The sequence below is a fragment of the Amblyomma maculatum genome, chromosome 8 (assembly GCF_055883805.1).
Source record: "Amblyomma maculatum isolate TAMU_Amacu chromosome 8, ASM5588380v1, whole genome shotgun sequence".
In the NCBI taxonomy this organism is placed as follows: Eukaryota; Metazoa; Arthropoda; class Arachnida; order Ixodida; family Ixodidae; genus Amblyomma; species Amblyomma maculatum.
In genome coordinates, this window is record NC_139351.1 from 72,188,307 (window position 1) to 72,213,174 (window position 24,868).

The following is a 24,868-nucleotide window of genomic DNA, read 5'->3' on the forward strand; positions in this document are numbered from 1 at the left end:
GCATTTCAAAATCATTATGTACGGATAGCTGTGACTGCTGTATCTGATTGGACAGAACCTCTCCTCTGCTGTTTGTACGGCTGTATCCCCAATCAGCGTGTGCGCAGTTTAGGTCCCCCGCTATTAATAAAGGTGTTTTCTTGGCTCCCTTTGCTATTGTCCTAATTAGATTCGCGCAACGAGATGCGGGGCTACTAGGAGGGTTGTATATATTGGAGACTATTAATGATTCTTTAGTAACATCATTCGGTATAATTTCTACGGTAACGTGTGCTACCTCGTGTGTGTAGTCGTGTATTGTGTGTCTGAGTGTGCGTCTGATGTAGGTTGTAACCACGGGCTTGTCCACGCTAGGCGCGTGGTATGCTGTATATCCTGGTATGTTGAGTGCTATACGAGTTTCTTGTAGCAGTATAAGATCTGGGGGTGACGAGTTGCTAGTAATGAGTTGCACTAGAGGATCCCGCTTTCGCTTAATGCTCCGGCAGTTCCAATGCCAGATTATTAGTGGGTTGTTGTTGCCCTTAAGAATTGGAGGATGAGCTGCCATCATGCTGCACTTGGGGTGCTACGGAGGGGGGTAGTGGTGGTGGTTGGATAGAGGGATAGCTTGGTGGGTGGATAGAGGGATGGCTTGGGAAGAGAGAAGTGGGGGATGGTTGGAGAGGGAGTGAGGATGAGCTGCCGTCATGCTGCACTTGGGATGCTACGGAGGGGGGTATTGGTGGTTGGATAGAGGGATGGCTTGGGAAGAGAGAAGTGGGGGATGGTTGGATAGGGAGTGTAGCCAATTTGGCGTCAACTACGTTCATTATGCGGGTAATTGCCCCCTCTACCATCGTTTCTACTTTAACAGTTAGATGGTCACAGAATGTGTTTAGCCGCGCCTCTAGCTGGACCGTTAGGGTTTGGAATCGTTCTTCCATTTTTTGCTGGAAGAGTTCGAATTTTGCTTGAAATTTCGCCTCTAAGCGGGCTTCTAGTTCAGCTAGAGGATCGGTGTCGTTGTTTAACTCTATGCGTTTCTTTTTTGGCGGGGGGGTATCAGGAGGGGATGGAGTTTGGGTGGTTAGGGGGGTGGTGGGAGGAGGAACATTTGAGTTGGTATCTGGGTGCAATGAAGGAGATAAGGTCGAGGATGAGTGGGAGAGGTGTTGCTGTAGGCGTCTTACCTCCTCCCTGAGCCGGGCCATCTCCTCCGCCTGCGGTCTGGAGTGCGGGCGACCCTTTCTGCCCACGTGATTCCCATGCGCTTCTCGTCAGTTGTGTCGTCTTGACGCGTCCGTCGTGAAGAGCGTTCTCTGGAAGCGCTTCCGCTGCGGCGAGGCTGTCCAACGGAATCTGTGCCGGAGCCGTGTCACTCGTTGCTTCGCCTTGCACCATCCTGTTCCCGTTAAGTGTTCACCACCGCACAGTATACACTGGGGGATGCAGAGTCCCTCATGGTCCGCTCCATGGTCGACGCCACATCTTGGGCATTTTGATTGCTTCGGATGCGGGCAAACATCGTAGCGATGACCCGGTTGCCGGCAGTTGGTGCAGCCCTCTGGCCTTGAACGGTATGGTGTACACAGGTGTACACCGCCAAAGTAAATTAGTTTCCGGGGAAGTGGGCCTTGTGCCAAAGTCACTAGAATAGACTTAGTGCGTCCCATACTACGAGCGGCTACAATGTCCGCATCTGGGTTTCGTCTTTGGAGATGTTGAACGATTTCTTGGTCTGCTTCGTTCCAAAAGGCATTCGTAATGACGTTTCGGACAGCGTCTGATGCTGGCGCTATGTACGCAGTGACTGCGTACTCCTTGCAGGCCTGCGTTATAATCTTCACCTGTGCCAGTTGAAGTGCGGCCTCTTTGCTTGTTGTGGCCATCGTGCAAGTGTTGTTACTTGGATGGATGCGTAACTAGACATGATCTCCCAGTGGTGTGTTGGCTGCTGCACAAATACTACGGAGCAGTCGCTGTGGCCGCACTGTGGGGAGAAATAACCCTCCTTGTGAGCGGAAAATGACCTTGTATGCTTGATGAGGTAGTGGCGCTACTTGTCTGTTGCGGCGTTCAACAATCCTTGTGGCGCGCAACTACGTTCCGTTGGGTTTGTACGTCGGTCTCCACGGGGACGCTGACGACGACGCGGGTCCCGCGTTGTATGCTTGGTTGCGTGATGTTTCTTTTTTCTGGTAGGTACTGAGCACGTTAGTCCATTCTGAAGGATTAAAGTCTCCCTCTTTGAGGGTCTGACCCTCAACTTGCACTTGCATTGTGCACGGCGGTACGGTGGCTATCCAAAGCGCTAGGCTTAGCGCGGCGGCAGTGCCGCTTGAGTCGCTTTCGGACGGTTCTCGATATTTTGGCTGGAGCTAGGGGAACCAAAATTGGTGGGAGTAACCCACTCACCTTCTGCTCGTAGTGGTGCAGTTTCACGTCCGTACCTGGTCCCTTAATTCTGTAGCGGGCAAGGTTTCGCGGAGCCGTGCTGAGGTGCGTCCGCTCTTCTTGGCCCCCTAGCGGCCTCCTGGAAATCCTCCACCAAGATCTTCTCATCAAGCCTCTCCCTCACAACATGCACCCCCAGTATAACGAGCAACGCCGCCGAGCCCGAGCAGCGGCGCTCCACAAATACTACGGCTCCGAAACGGACGCCGTATGGGTGGACGCCGCATGCACGAATGAGGGAGCGGTATTGGCCGTCACAAATTACTTCCTGCAGCCTGTTGCTACTGTCCCCCTCCCCTCGGTCACCTCCTCGGAGGCAGCCGAGGAAGCAGCCATCACCTACGCGCTTGCACACACGGAAGCACGCTACATAATTTCCGACTCGAAAACTGCGCTACTAAATTTTGCGCGTGGTAGAGTTCACAGTTCTGCATTCAGCATACTGAGCTCGCCCGCCGCTAACCCACCCCGCTATGTGGAGCTGATAGGGGTGCCTGCGCACTCCGGGAATCCCGGTAACGAGGCCGCCAATGCGTTAGCCCGAGGTTCTTTAAACCGGGCGCCGGCGGACTCCGATCCGGGATTCACGCGCGATCGCATGCACTCCTTCAGTGAGCTAACGCAGGCCTATCGGGCCGAGCGACTACTCTATCCTCCACCTCACCCATCTTTAAACTACATCCAGACGCTCTGGCGACGACTACAAACGCGCACCCTCCCGTCCCCTTATAGTGCGTCTCGCTACCACCACACCCTCAGCAATCCCTCCTGCACCCATCGCCACCCTCGCCCACATCCTGTTCCAATGCCAGGCGGATCCTCCCCCGCGGGGTCTAATCACCTTACCACCTGGGAGGACTGGGAGACCCTGCTGCACTCTGAGGACCCGGTTCGGCAGAAGATCGCCAGACTGGGCTGCTGACGTCATGAATCAGAGGAACATCAACGTTTGAGTGTAGTGGGGCGGTGCGGGGGCCCAGGGGCATGCCCCAAACTCCTCTGTTTTAATAACGTTATTACCACCACCACCACCCACAGCACACGAACGCCTCTTCGTTTCGCCTCCATCGAAACGCAGCCGCCGAGGTCAGGTTCGAACCCGGGTATTCCGGCACAGTAGTCGGGCGTCTTACCACTGCACCACCCCGGTGGGGCATACTGCCTCGTGCAGACAGAAAAGAAAATAGAGAAGAAAGAAAAAGAAGAGGGAGAGAAAGACGCGCGTTGTTGTTGTTGTGGCTGTAGGAAGAAGGAAAAGAAATTGCACGGGCCTGCAACTGGCTCTGTAGCTGAGCCACCTCCACTGCCTCGTGCGGACAGAAGAGAAAATAGAGAAGAAAGAAGAAGAAGGGGGAGGGAAAGACGCGCGCCGCAGTAACAGCCGTCGTCCACCACCTAAGCGATGGCGGGTGCAATGACGGCCTACAACAGATAAACATTCGGTGGCTGGCTAGCCCCTGCTGCAATTGGCGTTGACCTACCGTCCCAGCCCCATCAGGGGAGACCTTGAACAATATGGCAGCGCCCAGGGAGCTCAAAATGCAGAGTTCTATACCCCCCCCTCCTACACACACACAGAGAAGTGGTTCTTGTTGGGAATGTTGAAAAGGGGATCGGCGCGTACACACACAGACAGACACACAGAGAGATAGGCGTGATTCCGTTCTCTCAACGGTAGGGTCCTCTGAGCAGCGTCACCTGTCGACAGATACCGGAAATATTGTAAAAATGTATAAGAGCGGATTTAAAGCCTGCTGTACTCGTTGCCTCAGTGGCGCAACGGATACGCATTACTAACCTGAGCATTTAGCGAGTAAAATTTATGCTCGAATACTGTGTTTGTAATTATTTTTTTGAATTTTGTTTTTAAACTGCAACATTAAAATAAGCTACCAATATCTCTCCTGGGAGGTGTTCTCCTTTAGGTTGCATCATGTGATGTTTTTAACTTCTAACAGCCAGAAAACCAGTCGTGAACACAGCCACGAGAAAACAGCATGGCAACGCTGACACTATTTAATTATTTTCAACGTAATCATTTCCTCCCTTTAGTGAGTGTATGTTACCTTTAGGTTGCGTTCAGACACAACACTTCTCGGTAACAATCGCATTTAACACGCTGAGAGGCAACCAGTGACGAGAAAGAAGTTGCAGGACCCTACCGTTGAGGAGACGGAATTACTCGCCAACAGCCCCCGCCGCAAGCGGCGTTTACCTACCGTCCCAGCCCCGTAGGGCCAGGAACAGCCACCCTTCACCCCATCGACTGAATTAGGCTACAAACTATTTAAACGAGCTAATGAGAGCCTTCGCTGGCCACTTTGCGATGACGCTACCTAACCTCTCAACGCTGCACAGCCTTGCAAGAACGCACGAGCCTCGTCCGAAAGGGGCTGAACTCACAACAGCCCTTTCGGGCGAGCGTTCTTGTAAGGTTGGGCAGCGTTGAGGTGTTAGGCAGCGTCATCGCAAAGTGGCTAGTGAAGGCTCTCATTAGATCGTTTAAATAGTTTGTAGCCTAATTCAGTCGATGGGGTGAAGGGTGGCTGTTCCTGGCACTACGGGGCTGGGACGGTAGGTCAACGCCGCTTGCGGCGGGGGCTAGCCAGCCACCGATTTTTATCTCTTGTAGGCCGTCATTGCACCCACCACTGCTTTGGTGGTGGACGACGGCTGTTGTTGCGGCGCGCATCTTTCTCTCATTCTTCTTTTTCTTTCTTCTCTACTTTCTGTTCTGTCCGCACGAGGCCGCGGAGGGCCCCGCCGGGGTGGTGCAGTGGTAAGACGCCCGACTACTGCGCCGGAGTACCCGGGTTCGAATCCGACCGCGGCGGCTGCGTTTCGATGGAGGCGAAACGAAGAGGCGTCCGTGTGCTGTGCGATGTCAGCGCACGTTAAAGATCCCCAGGTGGTCGAAATTATCCGTAGCCCTCCACTATGGCTCCTCTTTCTCTCTTTCCACTTTCACTCCCACCTTTCCCACCTTTCTCCCTTCCCTTGCCCCGCCGGGGTGGTGCTGTGGTAAGACGCCCGACTACTGTGCCGGAGTACCCGGGTTCGAACCCGAGCACGGCGGCTGCGTTTCGAGGGAGGCGAAACGAAGTGGCGTCCGTGTGCCGTGCGATGTCAGCGCACGGCAAAGATCCCCAGGTGGTCGAAATTACTCCGTAGCCCTCCACTACGGCTCCCCTTTCTCTCTTTCCACTTTCACTCTCACCTTCATCACTTCCCTTACGGCGCGGTGCAGGTGTCCACATAGCAAGTGACAGATACTGCGCCTTTCCCTTCCTGCGAACCAATTCAATTCTCCCTTCCCTTACGGCGCGGTTGAGGTGCCCACAGAAAACAAGCGAGGCAGTTACCGCGCCTTTCCTTTCCTATTAATGAATCAGTTTAAAAAAAGGCCGCGGGGGTGGTGGCTACAGAGCCAGTAGCAGGCCCGTGCATTTTCTTTTCCTTCATCCTGCAGCCACAACTTTGACCTTCAAGGTTGACTTCGCACCCCCCAACCTAGGGCTGTCTCTCCGTTAATTATAATAATAATTTGTTCACGGGAAGGGAAAGGCGCAGTATCTGTCACACTTGCTCTGTGGATACCTGAACCGCGCCGTAAGGGAAGGGAGGAAGGTTGGAGTGAAAGTAGAAATAGAAAAAGGGGAGCCGTAGTGGGGGCTACGGAGTAATTTCGACCACCTGGGGATCTTTAACGTGCGCTGACATCGTACAACACACGGACGCCTCTTCGCTTCGCCTCCATCGAAACGCAGCCGCCGTGGTCGGTTTCGAACCCGGGAACTCCGGCACAGTAGTCGGGCGTCTTACCACTGCACTATCCCGGCGGGGCAAGCTGTCTCTCCGTTTAAGTTAGGTTTTGGGGAAGGATGGAGCAGTATACATTTGGGTGAACAGCACGAAATCGTGGGCACACACACTTCGTTAGGTCAAGGTCATTTGAAGGAAACTGACTCATAAGAAAAGACGCAATATCTGTCAAGGTCACTTGAAGTTGAAAACCGTGCCTACCAGACGGCTCGAACGACCTGCAGTAGTCAACCCTTCGCGTCAAAGCGGCTCACTTCCGCGACCATCCAGAAACAATGAGCTCACCCCTTCGCTTCAAAGCGGCTCACTTCCGCGACCACCCGGAAACAATGAGCTGCAACACCATTCCAAACAGAACAGAAGCTCCAAACGGGAGACCCGACTTGCAACTGCTATCGCCAGACAATCTCGGCGGTACCCAGCTGTCGACTTGCGGTTCTATCATACGCGCCTAGTTATCTTCTTGACGTTCCATGTTTTGCTTTTGTCTTTTCGACAAATATTTTCAGAACGTTGTGTTGTAGTTCAGGAGACAGTATTTTTGAGCTCCTGGCTTAAGTTTTTTGTTCAAACTCTCACAGTAAATGTTAATTAAAGAACAATGTGTCAGGAAACCAGATTTGCTTAAGAGTCGACACGAAAGCACGCGTTCGTTTTCTTCTACGCTTTATGCGAGAAACGGGTAGGTGCGAATTTTGTGGGCAGTAGCTGACCTATGACACATGGTGTGCGCCTGCCAGCAAAATAGAAATACAAAAGTTCTGCTTGGACCTGAAGGCCCAACGTGCCCTGGCCCAGAGAGCTCGGGCCAAGGCGGCGGCCAATGGCACCCCAAAATAGGGTCTGTCACCCAGCGCCATAACCATATGCACCCAAGTTTCTCATTTCACTCTAAATAAATGTTTTTTTCCTACTCCTGTGAGGAATGTGGGAGTGAAAGCGGAAAGAGTGAAAGGGGTGCCGAAATGGAGGGCTCCGGAGTAATTTTGGCCAGCGATCTTTAACGTGCACTGACATTGCACACCACATGGACGCCACTTTGTTTGTTGCGACTGCAGGAAGAAGGAAAAGAAAATGCACGGTCCTCCCACAGGCTCTTTAGCTGAGCCACCTCTGCTGCCTCGTGCGTTCAGAAGAGAAAACAGAGAAGAATAAGAGGGAGAGAAGGATATGCGTTGCAACAGCCGTCGTCCACCACCGAAGCTGTGGCGGGTGCAGTGACGGCCTTCAACAACAAAAATTCGGTGACAGGCTAGCCCCCGCCGCAAGCGGCGTTGACCTACCACTCCCAGCCTCGTAGGTAACGCAGCCGCCAGCGGTGGAGCTCGAACCCGGGTACTCCTGCACAGTAGTTGGGCGTCTTACCACTGCACCATCACGTCCTTTTTTTTTCTTTATCGCCTAATTTGTTATCAAATTTTACATATAAGCTCCATAGCAAAGCACCATCACGTCGGGGCAGGCGAAAAGCAAGGCACCCTCAGATTCCTAACTTCTCAAATAACAGAAGCCTGCACCCTTATGAGATAGTTGACTGATAGGTTCAAAGTAGAAGCTAAAGACCGTGTGTTTATTAAAATGCGTAGACGCACTCTGATGCAGACTCTGATATCCCAAGCCAAAGGTCGCCAAAGTTGGTTTCACCTATCGCTGACTGGCAATCCGCATAGCACGCTTTACAGGAGGTACCAGCGATTGTGAGACCTAAGTTATGGTGTAGCATTGGCCGGAAAAACGATCGCTTCTGTGCAAAGTGCACGTTAAAAGCCCCAGTTGATCGAAATTTGTCCGGTCTCTCTCATAGCCTGAGGTGCTTTGGGAAGTTAAACACAAACCAACCAAAACCGATTTCGATTATGGACGCGAAACGCAGTGACCTATGTGTGCTGTGCGATATCAGCGCTCGTTAAAACCACCAATGGTGGAAATTACTCTGCAGCCCTCCACTATGGCTCCTCGTTCCACTTTCACTTCCACCTGCCACACTTTATTATTGAGAAAGCATTACTTCGCTATGTTCACAGATTTCTGTCCGCAGACCATGTCCGCAGGCCGTGTCCGCAGATCGTGTCCGCAGGCCGTGCCCGCAAAACGTGTCCGCAACAGTTGTAAGTGAGAAGTAGTAGAGGTTAATGAGAGGTGTCAATCGATAGAGGGGGACGTAATGTAGTTGGCGAAGTAATAATTAGGCTAATAAGTCAATTAGGTAATTAATTCGAATAACTAGTTCACAGGAAAGGAAAGGCGCAGTATATGCCACACTTGTTCTGTGGACACCTGAACCGCGCGTAAGGGAAGAGAGGGAGGTGTAAGTGAAAGCAGAAAGAGAGAAAGGCGTGCCGTAGTGGATATGACGTCAAGGATGTGACGTCAACCAACCGGAAATAGAGGGCATAGGAAAGGATTGGCATGCAATTTGAAAGTACCAGACTAAAATGGGTAAACAAGAAGTTAATTAATGAGGTAGATCATGTGACGTCACGCAACCGGAAGTAGAGCCGAAAAAGGGCATAGGAAGGGATTGGCTCGCAATTTGAAAGTGCTAAAGACTAAAATGGGCAAGCAAGAAGTGAATTAAGCAACTAGAAGCGACCAGAAGCAATCAACAGCAGCATCCGTGCTTTCGCATTACTCCAATGCAGATTCTGCAGTGCTCTTTAATTTTTTACGGTGCCGTTCAGGTGTCCACTGAACAAGGGTGACAGATATGGCACCTTTCCTTTCCTGTGGACCAATTATTATTATTAACGCCAATGCGTTACTTAGCTATGTTCACAGATTTCTGTCCACAGACCGTGTCCGCAGACCGCGTCTGCAGACCACGTCCACAAAATCGTGTCCGCAGCAGTTGCGGGCAATTGAGAAGTATTAGAGGTTAATGAGTGGTGTCAATCAATAGAGGCTGACGCAATGTTGCTGTAGAAAAAATAATAAGGCCGATAAGTTATTAGGTAATTAATTAAGAGAAAAAATGAAAAAGTAAAGGCGAAAAATGGTCTGATTAGCGAGTGGCTTGGCACGACATTTGAATGTATCAAATACTAAAATATTTAGTTAAGTTAGTCCCCGCCGGGGTGGTGCAGTGGTAAGAGGCCCGAATAATGTGCAGGAGTTCCCGGGTTGGAACCAGACCACGGGTTTCGATGGAGGCGAAACGAATGGCGTCCGTGTGCTGTGTGATGTCAGCGCACGTTAATCCCCAGGTGGTCGAAATTACTCCGTAGCCCTCCAATACGGCTCCCCTTTCTCTCTTTCCACTTTCACCCCCACCTTCCTCCCTTCCCTTACGGCGCGGTTCATGTGTGACAGATACCGCGCCTTTCCCTTCCTGTGAACCAACCAACCAACCAACGACACCTAAATCGTGCCTTAAGAGAAGGAAGCAAGGTGGGAGTGAAAGTCCACTTGAGCTCTGAACCGTGCCTTTTATAACTGGTTCATATGAATGGCAAGGCGCAGTATCTGTCACCCTTGTTTCTGTACACGCCTGAATCGCGCCGTAAGGGAAGGAAGGAAGGTGGGAGTGAAAGTGGAACTGGTTACAATGAAAAGGCGCAGTATCTGTCACACTTGTTTCTGTGGACACCTGAATTGTACCGTAGGGGTACGAAGTAAAAAAAATTACCGACGATTACGTTACTTCCTAATGCGAAATTTGAGCGCAGCAAATAAGCTGTTCCACCTTTTCGATAGATTGAGGCAAAGAAATCGAGCAACACATGTATGCGCTATCACAGAATTTTTTCGTCTCGCTCATGGCTCAGAAAGAACTGGCAGATAATTTCGCAGTGGCGAACGGCAGCGGCAATTTCGGCTCGGGCGGTGCACATATACAGATCCGCCGCCACCGATCTGGCTCTCTGATTGCCACCGCACAGGGGTTGCATTGGAGGAGGAGCGAAGAAAGGAATTAAGTTCGAGCCGGCGCTTTGACAACCGGAGACTCGCAGGAAGAGGGGGGAGGGGGGCGGCGTGTACACCCAGCGGCAAACTATGGGGGCAGAAGCGCGCGCAGCAAGCGGACAACGCGATAAAGGGAGGAGGGAAGAGATAGCAGCGACTGACTGATGCTGCTGACGCCGATAGTGAGTCAACCCCAGCTGCGGAGTTGGTTTCAGGGACAACGCCGCCGATGCCGACGCAAACAATATGATACCCTCGCTTCCGCAGCGCCAAGAACCAGGTCTAGCCGTGGGAAGGTGGTCACGTATTCGTCGACGTGCCGTGGCCTACGTGAAATAACCGGCGCGTCGGCAACTGAAGAGCACCCTATCCGCCACACAGGAACAGGTGGGGGGGGGGACCCTCCCCTCCTCTTTCTGCATGGCGGCGACGGTGTTCTATGCAGTCACGTTATCTTGACTCTCTAGCGGCGTCAGCGGCATCCAGCGGTATCAGTCGGTCGCTGCTAGCGCTGGGGGGATGAAAGGGGGCGGAGCTGGTTACGAGGCCGACGCCGACGCGAAACCCAGGAACGGACGCCAAAGAGCTGCGCTCTAAAATTGGGAGTGAAAGTGGAGCTGGTTACGAGGGACAACGCCGACGCCGCGAAACCCAGGAGCGGGTGCCAAAGAGCTGCGCTCTAAAGCGCTTAAACACCACACGAGTTCTTAGTCGCTTCCTGCAGTTAACAAACGAATGCGATCATGTGAGAAATTATTCATCCAGCCAACAGTGAGCCAATTCGCTTGTGCGTTCACTTTAAACCCGCTTCTGAACATTTTCCAATGATTTAGTATGCAGACAAAGGTCAATAACCTGACACAGGTGAGTTCTGTAATGGAGGCGCTGTCAGTACAAGAATGGGCTATGACCGTGACCGGAATCGATGCAAGGGATCTTTAATGTGATGTCAGCGCACGTTATATCCCCAGATGGACGAAATTACTCCGTAGCCCTCCACTATGGTTCATCTTTCTCTTTTTCTAATTTCACTCCTACCTTCCTCCCTTCTATTACGGCGCTGTTCAGGTGCCCACAGAAACAAGTGTGACTAATACCGTGTCTTTCCCTTCCTGTGAACCAACTGTTATTATTATTATTATTATCATCCTTAAACTCAGACACGTACTTTTTGCAGATGCGGTTTACCTCACATTTAATGCGACAAAATTAAAGACCTCATCGGAAGAGATCTGGCATACAATTCGTTGATTGGTCGACGGGGCCTGTGATGTCATGAGAACACGTGACATGGCTGAGAGAGAGAGAAATAACATTTATTGCACCCGTCAAAAGGTTGGTGAGGATCCGAGGCGAAGCTCTGTCCCAACCATGTCCTCCCCCTCAGCCGTCGACCTGGATCCCTTGGATCTTAGCAGCGGCCAGGGCAAGACGGATGACTTCTCGTTGCCCTTTTTCGTCCTGCTTGAGAAGTAGTGCCTCCCAGGACTCATCTGTTCTGTCAGGTTCTCCAAATCTAGGACACATCCATATCATATGGATCATGTCCGCTATGCCATCGCAACGTTTGCACCTGGGGATAAAAATTTCCGGGTGCCACTTGCTGTAAAGCTGGGGGTTCGGGAATACTCCAGTGTGTGGCGTAATGTAGCTTACGCCACATAACCTCCTCGCTTTTGGTGAGTTGCTTACACGCTTTTGGTAGTACTTATCTGCCTAATTTGTAATGATTTAGGATATCTTGGTAGGTGTTAAGGTCATCGTCGAACTGTAGGGGCTCCTCATCGCGCAAGGGGTACGGGGTTGCGCATAAGTCGTCACTGGGATCCCGGAATGTAGCTAATCCTCGGGCCAGTACGTGCGCTTTCTCGTTCCCCCTCAACCCCTGGTGCGCCGGTGTCCAAATGAGCGCGACCTGCTCTGCCTGTGGTGGACCACTGGCCAACACTCTTACTGCTATGGCCGAAATGCGGCCCGCGTCAAAGTTTCTAATCGCTGATTTCGAGTCTGTAACTATAATTTTGACCTGTTGTTGTGTTAGAGCTAGCGCGATGGCCACCTCTTCCGCCTCCGTTGTGGTCGAATTTCGGGTGCTGCAGCAAACTACCGAGCCCCCGTCTTCTCTAGTTGCTACTGAAACACGTCCCCTACCGTTCGCGCATTGTTCGGCATCTGTGTATAAGACGTCCTGTCTTCCCTCAAAACGGGCTTGCAGCGCTGTTGCTCTATCAGTCCTCCGGCTCTCATAGTAAACGGGGTGCATGTTTTTGGGGAGCGGAGGTATTTTTAATTTGTCCCTAACCTGTCTGGGTACTTTTTCTGTACGTCTGGAGCATGCTTGCGGCTCATACCCCAGTTTTCCAAAATGCTCCGACCAGTACGACTGCGCCACAGTCTCTGGTATTGTGAAGTCCTTGCAGCTTCAATGAGCTCTTCGAGGGTATTGGAGACCCCTAGTCTCTTAATCTTGTTTGTCGATGTATTGGGTGGCTGAGTGCGATGGCAGATTTGGCGTCAGCTGGCTGCGGTGCTTGGTTAGGAGCAGACGCCTGCAATAGTCCCGTGTACAAGGTTTCAATGTAGCCAGAATCCTCACAAAATGCCTTACAAACAAAAATCCTTCAAAACAAACAAAATCAAACAAGAATCCTTACAAGAAAAATTCTTACAAACGGTGAAGTTGTTGTTGAGGCTGTACGAAGGAAAAGAAAATGCACGGGCCTGCTACTGGCTCTGTAGCTTTGCCACCTCCGCTGCCTCGTGCGGACAGAAGAGAAAATAGAGAAGAAAGGAAGGAAAAGAAGAGGGAGAAAAAGACGCGCGTCGCAACAACGGCCGTCGTCCACCACCTAAGTGGTGGCGGGTGCAATGACGGTCTACAACATATAACCATTTGGTGGCAGGCTAGCCCCCGCCGCAAGCGGCGTTGACCTACCGTCCCAGCCCAGTAGGGTCAGGAACTGCCACGAGCACGGAAGTATGTCGCTGAAAGTAGAATATCAGCGGCTACAGAGGCTCAGCCTATGCGGCGAGCCCCAGTGATGGAGGAGGAGAACCAGGACGAGCGTTGTTCAGATTCTTATACTGCGGCATTCCAAGCATGGAACCTAACCCAGTGTTCCCAAGACATAATCCTCCATTACTGTCTTTGTTTCTGTACTATTTATTCGCGCAGGCTTTGCGCAAGTCATTCAAGACGCAGTACCTGCTCACCATTGGCGTCGAGCGCACGCAGAAGATCGTGGAGAAGGAGCTGATCAAGATACTTAAGTAAGCTTCCATGGCATCTTCGAGTGTCCATTGCCGTTAGCACAGATTATCGAGCTGGTTTACAGTTTCACATTGGCATGCCTGTGCAGCATGAAATAGGAGGCACTGGAACGGCAGCAGTATAATTGGCAACCTGTTCATCACGGTTTGAAGGCGGCTTTTGATGTCATACCATTAGAGTCCACATGAGCAGAAATATCCCTTCAATTTAGCTCAGCTATCCCAGGTTACGTAAGTCTCGGTTTAGCACTGCTCAGGCCTGGCTAGACATGCTCTGTTATTTAAATCTCTCGCTCGCCGTTGAGTGAGGCCAAGCTCCCGCAAGGTTCACAATGCCGAGCGAAGGATTGTCAGTAAACACTCTCGAGGTTTTCGGTCCTACCTGACTTGCTTCGTCCATAGACGCTGGATGGGCAGCGCACAGACACTGCCTTTTACTAAACGAGTGAAGAAAGCATCAGGACGGCAGCTACGTATATGTAGGGGTAACGTTGCTCGCAATGCTGTCGCTTTCTATTTTTAAGCCGACTTAAGCGTCTTCTTTACGTTTTCGCAGAGACAGGTACCCTCCTTATCGAAAGCGTGATAATAACCACGTCATTAGAATTACAGTATGGGACCTAGAGAGGTGAAGCAGTTCGCACTTACTGATAAAAAAGGTGGTCAAGAGAACGCTGTATGCTGTTGTTTGAGGCGCGCTGCGTTTTAGTATCAGGAATATTCATTGTTGTCTGATAAAAGTTTTTTTTTTGTAACAAAGATGCCTGCAGTGATATGCTAAGTGGACGAGAGGGTCTTTTGCAGAGACGTACATTATAGTAGAGAGAAAAGAAAAACACAGCCTTATATAATCGTTCAGAGTAGGCGATAGCATGCATGGAGAACATTGTAGCATAGAACATTTTATTGGATAGCTAAGATTATTTCGACTGCACTCTTGTACTGGCCAAGTTATTTTGTTGTCAGAAACATGCCTACGTCCACCGTTTGTAGCTTGCGAGCTGGAAGGCATGCCTGGTCGCCGTCGCCACCTTCGCACCTTTAGATCATTAACCTTGCTGGTGAACAGATCGCTCAGCTTCCCTTAACGCTTTCCACATCTTGCGCGCTGTTTTATTTTATCCAAACCATTGGTCTGCTTGACGCACCGTCGCTCTTGCCGGCTTTTCATCCCTGATTATCTGTTTTCCTTGGCCGGTTTCTCAGCTTGGGTTGCGTCTCCATAAAGCTAAAATTAAAGACATAGGCGAGGCGTTTCTAACTCTTGGCACATTCGAGTGCATTCCACAAGCTCAGTGGCAGCAGTGTTGCTGCCGAGCACCTGGAAGCTAACTTGGCACGAAGATGGCGATTGTCTCACCAGCAATGGTTGAATAAAAATGCATCATTATTCCCTTTGGAAAGAGTTTTTAAATTTTTATCAAAAGTAGTTTTTTTTGTGTGTGTATCTCTTACGGGCGTGGGCTTCGGCCTGTTTCTTTTTCTTAAATGAATGAGCTTTTTCCCTAATGCAACATCAGGCACCCTGCCTTCGGAAGAAATGTTTCTAAGACAGGTTAGCCTTTTAACATGTACATGTCTCCTTTTAATTTATTGCGCAGACCAGTATACACCGCAAATCAATTTTTAGGCCCTATATTCCACTGGTTTCAGAGATTATGCACCACTAATGAAATTTTAGGCCCTATACAGCGCTGTTGTTATCACATCATTAAACATCACACCTAGCAAATTTTATTGGCCTCAGCTGACCAGCTTATGTTTGATACTCTTTGGCCCAAAATGCCCTTTCGCTATTAAAATGAATCCACCATCATCAAAATGGCAACATAATGCTGGAGATTTACTGTATAGCCGACTGGTCTGATATGTCTTAAAAGGAAGGTGCGCTGTTTTCGTCGGCGGTGATTCGTTCCACTCGAAGCACGGGGAATCCCCCACCCCCTTTATTTATTTATTTCCTTACTTATTTTTTGTTTGCTTTGTTCATCTCTTAATTGCAGCTTAAGTTTCAATTGATAGGAATATCTGTAATTCACATTTGCCGAGTATGGAATGTAGAAGGACATTTCGTTGGAAAGCTTCGTTATCGCACTTTAGTGATGCCATAATGAGCATTCACAATCACCACTATGTGGAAGCAAAAGTTTCTAGAGACGTTCCTTTATATTACGTCGAAGGGGATGGCGTTTGTCATTAAGAGAAAGGTTCTAATCCACCTATCACTTCAAAAACTGAGCGCCATGCGCCTGCGTACCTTTGAGAAATGCTGGCAGACCTTCCGCATTAAATTTTTCAGTTCACAACAGTTTCTGTTTTTCTGTTCGGAGTAAATAACTCGAAAGTGCGCTCTGCGAACTCATTGTTGCTTCTCTTTGCTTGCAGGTCGGTGGACTTCGCTAGTTTCAGCACGAACCATATGCGCCATTCGGATGAACGCACAACGTTAACGAACCCTTACAGGAAATACGACAACAGCACCTCCGCACAGTTCCTGGTGAGCAGCGCGAGACGGGCCGAATGCAAAACCTATACCAGCGCTGTTCATGTGTGCTTGCCATATCACTTCTTCCCTAGCAAAAAAACCTATGAGTCACAATAACTTCTTACAAATTTCTCATACTAAACTCACACTAAACTCGTATAAATCTCATATAATCTCATACAAATGACATTCAACGTATGAAAAATATATGAGAGTGTATGAGATTTGTATGAGTTTAGTGTGAGTTTAGTACGAGTTTAGTATGAGAAATCTGTATGAGAATATATGAGAGTGTATGAGATTTGTATGAGTTTAGTGTGAGTTTAGTACGAGTTTAGTATGAGAAATCTGTATGAGAATATATGAGAGTGTATGAGATTTGTATGAGTTTAGTGTGAGTTTAGTACGAGTTTAGTATGAGAAATCTGTATGAGAATATATGAGAGTGTATGAGATTTGTATGAGTTTAGTGTGAGTTTAGTACGAGTTTAGTATGAGAAATCTGTATGAGAATATATGAGAGTGTATGAGATTTGTATGAGTTTAGTGTGAGTTTAGTACGAGTTTAGTATGAGAAATCTATATGAGGTTATTGTGACTCATACAGGCTTTTCGCTTGGGTTACTGAGGACCTGAAATCAACAAATTCGCCAGGCGGAAACGCCGATGCTATCACTCTTTGGCGGCACATGGAAGGCAACGTGGGACGACAAGACGCTGATAACAAAAGAGAATAGTTGTTATGGGTTAGATTTCGCCGCATTGTTAGCAATTATAAATAATCTGACTCCACATAACAGAGCTTTCATAGTTGCAGCCGTTCTGTTTTCGTTATAGCGAATGATTTTAAGCAGGAAATCAATTCTCCTTTCTTGAGCAGCAACTCCCATAACGCGTCATGTGTTCTGTTGCTTATGTAGCACTCTCTGCGCGATAAACGTAGTGTTTCTGGAACGTTTTCCGTCAGGGGTATACCTTCGGAAATACACACACAGTAGCCGAATCAGGGAACAAATTTGACATCTGTACAGGTGTTTCTTTTCCTGTCGGCAAGTCCACGGCCCTGCGGAAGGTTTGGAGAAATATGAAAGCAGAAGCATTTTACTTTCTTTTCTTTTTTGTACCTCCGTAGGCATTTCTTACTCTTGAATGACTAAGGCCTGTGTATTTCTATGAAGTAAATATGAGGACAAGGCCTAGGGGCCCTTTCTCACCACATTCAGAACACTCATGTCTTCTTGCACGTGAATTTACACACCCTTCCCCAAAAATCTCGCTGCCCATTTCTTCAGACGGCTGGCTCAGCTCACCACCAAAACAGCCCCTGCGCCTACTGTACGTACCATATCACACGGGTACTGCAGAACTCGAGCCGAGTCTCAACTAATCCTTTGAGCGTACACGACATATAACTGTAGTTAACGCATTCTTACTTTATCCTTTTTATGCAGCTGCTCAGGTTGTAAAAGTGAACAAGAACAGTTTTTCGAGTTGTACATCTGAACCACTGAGCCGTCGTGGTGGATAGAGCGCAGGAACACGGGCCACTCTTTAATCCAACATCGCCAAGAGCCGTTCCATGATACGCTGCGTCTCTTCTGCACTGCATTCATGCTTGCACCTAATGTGGATGACAAGAGATGTGTAGGTTTTCTGTAAATGCCTTCTTTTTCAGTTTCTTTTTTAGTTCAATCAAGTACGAAACGGTACACATTGTTTACCTAATATGAAACTACAGTTGAAACTCGATTTAACGAAGTTGAGAGGAGCCGTGAATTATTTCGTTAAATCGAGAACTTCGTAAACCGAGTGAGTCATTTGGTACATTCGATTATAAGGTGCGGTGGTATCCAAAACGTTGCCGCGGCCTCATACTTGCAAATCCTTAATTCTCCCAAAATGAAATGCGGTACCAGCAGCTGGCGCCAGTAACACACAACAAACAAAAATTGTTACTCATCAAGAGCCCGAGAGGACTACAACTTTATTTTACACTAATGAAGTCGGTGATATTTGCCTGCGTTCGCTTTGTGAGCAATGACCGCACCGGTTTCTCGTAGGTCTGAAGAGCTGTGTAGCACTGTAGGTCTAAAAAGCTCAGTTTGAGAGAAGCATGTACTCAAGCACAGGAGATAATTTGCAGAAGCACAATGGCGAACGAACTACGCGAAACACGCCACAAAAAAGCACGGAAGTGCAACACCGCCGCATGAGACATTTTTTTTACCGCTGGCCCCATCTGGTGAATTCAGTTAAACACAACTCTCGTTTTGCACCGCGCAGTTTGAAAAAAAAAAAAAAAGCTGGACGACGGTGCCCCGCACTGTTACCGTGGGCTCGTAATAAATAAATTTTGGCGTGCTCTCTACAAAATTGACCGAAAATAGCCACTTTCCGCCTTCATTTTTAGATATCAGGTTCGTTAAATCGGGACTGATCATGGAATTGATTTCGTTATTTCGAGCTAGTCAAAGCATTGGATCATATGGGTGTCTGTAGGGGAATTACGATATCTTCGTTAAATTGGGACTTTCGTTAAATCGGGTTTCGGTAAATCGAGTTTCGTTAAATGGAGTTTCGTTAAATCGAGTTTTGACTTTACTCCACAAGTTTGCTTCTCCTTTTACGCAGGCGTTCACATTTATGCGACGGCGTCAAAGCCCCCGTTAGCGAAAAACTCCGTCGTCGGTATTGTGAGCCACAAATCACGAGAATGACGCTGGCCGGGGGTAGCTGGCAGCGGACATGGTTGCGCACTGATTGGACGTAGGGCTGCCTGACGTCACATTTGCCAGGATCCAGCAGCGGGAGGGTGATGTCAGAATTACCCTGCCGTTACAATCACGTTACTCCAATGCCATGCGGGCACGTTCTACTAGACTAAAGTAGGGCTTCATATGTGGGGGATAGCCTAAGCTATCGCGTCATACCCCTAAAGGCGGCGTTTAAGTGTCCCCCATTATTTCTTGGCGTCAGCAGTGAGGACACCCTTGCCTATCGTCGAATACAGCTGAAGTCTGCAGAAGCTGCTACACAATTCCTGACAGAAAGTAGTCCGCTGATAACGCTTTTCTGGTTACGTAAATACAAAGCAGCCCTTCCGACTAAATAATACGTTCAATAATTTCGATCTCTCTGGCTTGTTTGGAGTAGTCAAATATCAATAAAATTGTTTCGCATTCTGTTCAGCGGAGTATTACACACTCTGCGGACCACGATCCATATTTAAGAGACGTCATTTATGCTGTTTGTATTTTAAGTTGCATCTTACTAATAAAGCTGTGAGAACCTTAGATTCGGTTAGAGAATTGATGCAAAAAGGATAAGTGGGAGTTTCGAGTTTAGATAAAGGAAGAAAAGTAGAATTTAATGCGAAGATATCTACGACGCGGTAGTTATTGGATAGGCTTGAATTATCAGCGTCGGATACACAGGGGCCGCTATTATCTGCATATGCTGGGCATCAGCTGTTACAAGGTACCATAACAAAGATTTGTTGCTAACACTACAAGTGTCCCTCTCCCTCTCTTTGTCAGAGTTACGAAGTGTACAAGCTGGCGCTGCTCGCCGCCCGGTCCCGCAATTCCCATCTGTGCTTCACGCTCTCTCTGGGCGGAAACCAGTTTCTGCTCACGGACGCTACGCAGCACGGACTCGGGGCGTCCGGGAGGCACATCAGGGACATCTCGTACGCAGAGGCGAGTGCGTCGCTCATCAACGGCCGCCACATACGCTATCGTTGCATCGTAGAACGCTGGAACGAGCGAAGCCGCAGTCCGCTTGCGGCAGTTTGTGGGCCTCCGACACTTCTCAATGGAAAAATGTGTTCACCGCATCTTCTTACCGAGCTTGAGCTGTCATGCGGGCAGTGAATTGGCGTTGCTGCCGAGTGTAATCCTCTTACGGGACGTAGTTAAGCGCGTTCATGACAGCGCTCACTATTCCGTGGTCACTATAGTTACCATTGTGAAGTTTTCGTGAACGTAATTTTGTACGTTTTTCAGACCACAGGGATATATGGTTCGTTTGTTAACGACGTTTTCTCCGCACTAGCTGTCATGTACGTTCATAATAATAATAATAATAATAATAATAATAATAATAATAATAATAATAATAATAATAATAATAATAATAATAATAATAATAATAATAATAATAATAATAATAATAATAATAATAATAATAATAATAATAATAATATTAGTAGTAGTAGTAATAATAATAATAATAATAATAATAATAATAATAATAATAATAATAATAATAATAATAATAATAATAATAATCATAATCATAATAATAATAATAATAATAATAATAATAATAATCTCGACTATACCGACTGCAGGGTCAAGACCTATCTCACATTCCTCCAATTAACCCCTTCCTGTGCTAGCTGCATCCACTTAACCCCGACAAACTTCATCTCATCCGCCCACCTAATTTCCTGCCGCCCCCTGCTAAGATTTCCTTGCCTTGGAATCTAATTTGTTACCCTCAGCGACAATTGGTTATCATGCATTCGCACTGCATGTCCTACTCATGCCCATTTCTTCTTGATTTTGTGTTCTACACGCTCTAAAACAAAGAAACGGTTGAATCAGTACACCTCGCAGTGTATTTTGTTTACTCCTTACACCCCTTGTTTGGAAAGTGTCGCAAATGCCGAGAGACATGGTCCAACAAAGTGAACTAAATTTGCTCGCCTTCCAAACTGATATTGCTAACGGATTATTCCCCTGCAAGAAAGTACCCCAGAAAACGCGCAGCCGACCGACCAATAAAATCATACAGGTTAGCCTTGAGTTACTGGGTGTAGCCAGCTGGCCCCGCAAGTGCGCCTGCTAAATGCGCAACATCACAGGCATGAAAGTTGCATGAGAACAAGCCGTATCCCATACGTAAAAAGTGAAATATTTGCCTTATATCTTATCTGTTTCACAAGCAGCTCATCAACCTATCTCTTTCATAAGCAGGATAACAAAACAATTATTGAAAGCACGTTTTGTGATAAACCTTTAGATTGTAATATATTAGGTTAACAAAAAGAAAATCGTTTCCCTTAACTTTGTCTGCGCACCAGCTTTCAGATGATATATACTCATATATGGGCGCACCTAAACTATGCGGAAATATGCTCCGTTTATTGCTTGATTAGGTCTTCCTATGGTAATTTCTTCAATACCCTATTTTTATTGCTTGCGGAATAAAATGCTGCTGAAAGAGGTTAAATTCAGCGTCAGTCATGCTCGTGTCTTGTAGCATAGATGTTTAGGTGCAGCCTATGATGGAGCTGCTTCTGGTGCTGATCCGCAGAAAGATATAACGGTTAATTGGGCTTGCACGAGAGCGTACCAGCGGTATATGTGTTGATATATGTATAGGGTCTTTCATAACAGGAATTGCGTAACCTATGAAAAAAATTTGAATCAGCGAGGTGCGCATCATACTTCTGTGGCAGGACTGTGCCTATGACACTAAGAATACTAGCGTTTCCGTATTGCTTCTTCCGTCCCCGCTCCTAGTGTTCGAACTAATCAACGCACAGAAGCCATCAAAGGCATCACAAGAGCTTAAATAGCCTTCTGAACGGGTCCCAAGTTGTTTGGGCACATTTTACTTTGGCTAATCTCAGTTCGTTGGATTGCCCTAAAGATGTATATTAGACGTGTCACCGAAAACCCAAAGCAGAATAAAAGATGTGTCGAGCTTGGAGTTCGCCTTTACCGCGTCACTCGAAGAAAGACGTAATAGTGAGCAAGCGTTTTAAAGGCTGGCAATACTGAACATAAAATGCGTGCTGAAAAAGTACCGCGGATATCCTAAACATCGCGACTCTCTCTCGCCTCTTCCGTAGATTTGCAAGAGACATTGGAGTGAGGTGAAGTACGTCGAGTCCGCCGTCGGGTACTACGCTCGCAGCGGAAGGACGTGGATCTCATACGACACGGAGAAGACCATCGCGGCCAAGGTATGCAGGCGGACTTTTTGTTCGGTCCCAGCTTGTGTCAGACGCAGCCGTGATGTATACACAGCGTAACCAGGCTTAACAAACGCTTGCGAGTTCACCTAAGTCACAAGCCTGTGTAGCATGGTCCCCGTTTTGTTAGCACTGAAGTGGGAGCCACTGTGGGTGCCTTTATACCGGGGTCTGAGTCCTAAATATTCTTTTTATAACATTGTTTGTCGCCTCAGGGCATAAAAGGGATTTGTTAAGAATTCTTTGTCGGGAGGTATGATCAGACACAACTCAAGCAAAAAAAGGCAAAGTACGCCCCTCGATGCCCTTCAGCCAGCGGTGGCCATTGATCCTTGTGACGTTGCGGGTAGCCTGACTGAGATCTGGTGGACCTCCTTTTGTCCGCCACATCGTGCGTGTCTCAATCAGGTCTGTGAGTTTCAGCCGCGACGTTAAGAGAATCATTCTATGCCAACTGACTGCAGGAGCTCTGTTGAGGGGGAAGTCGCTTTTTCCTTGAGTTGTATCCCATTATAGTTTCCATTGGTCGCAGCTCGGGACCGTTTGCCACTTTCAACGCTGAAGTATCATTACTGCTTGTATAGCAGACATGAGTGAGTGGCAAATTGCAATTACGTGCTAGGTACTTTGCCAATTAGGCTTATCGTCTAAGAGCATCCTGCTGTCGCTCCTATTCCGGACTCAGAAATTTATTGGACGTGGCCAGGGCAGTATACGTTCCCTGAGAAGAACGGTGCTCAGCTTTCAAAAAAGATATAAGTGGACGAAAAAGAACACAGGAGATGATTGCGAAGCAAGCAATGAGGTATGCGTTGTATGCACAGTGCACGCAGTTCAAACCAAAAGTAACAATGCATTGTAATTTGAAGTGCTCAAATATATGTATTTTTATGTTATCATGCACACACACACACACACACACACACACACACACACACACACACACACACACACACACACACACACACACACACATATATATATATATATATATATATATATATATATATATATATATATATATATATATATATATATATATATATATATATATACCGATAAATGAAGGGGAAATGAGGGTGCTCGTTATAATACATGAAGGAAAGAAGCCAACAGTAGGACAGGCCAAGGAAAGCATTGGGGATTGTACTTTGTCTTATTGTTTTTTTAATTTTTACTTCGATAATCACATAAATTAGTAATGTAATCTGTTCAGGGGAAAGATAATTAAACACAAAGTAGAAGAAAAAACAACGTGCCGATGGTGGGATCCGAACCCACGACCTCCGAATATCACATCCGGTGCTCTTATATATATATATATATATATATATATATATATATATATATATATATATATATATATATATATATATATATATATATATTGTGTGCATGTAACATATAGGGGTATTTTTATGTAATGATATATGTGATATGTAATCAAGTATAAGTAAGTTGAGGTGGGGGTGGACCCCTGTCCCGCTTTTCGAGCCATATGATGTCTTGTTGAAAGCGACGAAACGCCCACTCATAGCAATAGCGGCATCTTCGCTTTTACCAGGCGACAGCAGCTTTCCGCAGCCCACGTTTTTTTTTTTTTTTTTTTTTTTTGGTTTGGTAATAAGTGAGGGAGAAAGCTAGAAAGTAAATAATTGCACAGAGAGCAGTAAATATGTATTGTGTAGTCTATACGTTCACATACACTCGCAAGCAGAAATAAAAACTACTTATGGATACGAGGGCACTTTCTGTGCTTACACTAACGAACTGTCTTGAAGAAATATGCACAAATGAACTTGAGACGAAGCCTAATGCGTGTTGTGTAAGCGGTGGCTTTCTTCCTGTCGAGTGTTATTTATTTGGTTCCTGCAGGCTGCGGGCGGGGCACCAGAAGAGACAGTAAAATGTATAATTTATTAGTGGTTCGGGATGAGTGCTGTTTTCTGGCCGCAAGCTCTTGTCCCTGTCCTTATCAAGGTGCGTTTATTAGGGCTATGGTTGCGAAAACAAGTCCGAAAAACATGGAAGCAAAAAGCGGAAGCAAAATCTAAAGTGTGATATGGTATCTGATTAAGATGAGGCTTGTAGTCATGAATGTGTGCGTAACGACAAGTGGTACAAATGCTGTGTCACGCCTGGTCATGTCATGTGAGTCATTAGAGTTTAATCGCGAGTCATACGCACTTGTCATGAGTCAGTCTGATCGGAGATCCAAAATGCGTGACTATCGAGTCCGTGACTTGTGTAAGTCAATAAAAATCATTACCATAACTAGTGTCTAGTCAACACACTCAAAAGGGCTAATTCATGTCATTCTAGGTACTGTAAAGAGCAGCCAACGCGCATGCTTTTGGATTTCTCTAATGCAGACCTCTTCAGTGTTAAGTTTTGCACATTCGTACTGCATGAATGTGGATGATGCTTCGAGCATGAACTGTTCGTTAGGCACCTCTTGCCGGCCCATTCGTTTCCTGCCTTCAGCCGCCTGGGCACTCTCCCGCAGGTGCGGATGGCGATGCGCAGGAACCCAGATTTCTGCGTGATGCTCGTCCAAGTTGAAAAGGACGACTTCCGAGGCATCTGTTCCGAGAAGCACTTCCCCCTAGCTCAGAGCGTGAAGCAGGCCATGCGCCTCTTCCATCGCAAGCCGCCCAATCAGGATACCTGAGGGTCTGTGAAGTGCACGTTTGGATCGAGAATAAAGAGTGCAGTTGCGCTCAAAGGATGCGACATCCGAGTGTTTTTGTTGCCTGCATTTTTTCTCTTATTATCGATCGCAATTCTGACGCAGTAACTCTTGGCCTAGTGCCGGCCGTACTTTTCTGCTAAGTCCGCGTTATGAGGGGTCCGAACCTGCCTTGACGGAGACCTGAGATTGCGATGATGATGACAAATACGAAGCCGTGTATTTTCAGTGCATGGTCAACATCACCACGTGGTGGTAAGTAGCACAGAGACATCCATAA

The 24,868-nt window shown here is 47.6% G+C and overlaps 1 protein-coding gene across 1 annotated transcript in view; it reads left to right on the top strand.

Annotated features, from left to right (window-relative positions):
• Positions 1 to 24,598, top strand: part of LOC146181494 (putative chitinase 10) — a 46,196-nt gene extending 21,598 nt beyond the window's left edge. Inside the window, exons 5-9 of the mRNA XM_084577890.1 lie at positions 13,337 to 13,431; positions 15,817 to 15,928; positions 19,453 to 19,614; positions 21,777 to 21,890; positions 24,406 to 24,598. Of these exons, the coding sequence (XP_084434016.1) occupies positions 13,337 to 13,431; positions 15,817 to 15,928; positions 19,453 to 19,614; positions 21,777 to 21,890; positions 24,406 to 24,570 (648 nt within the window). The 3' untranslated portion in view covers positions 24,571 to 24,598. The remainder of the gene's footprint in view (positions 1 to 13,336; positions 13,432 to 15,816; positions 15,929 to 19,452; positions 19,615 to 21,776; positions 21,891 to 24,405) is intronic.
• The last annotated feature ends 270 nt before the right edge of the window (positions 24,599 to 24,868 follow it).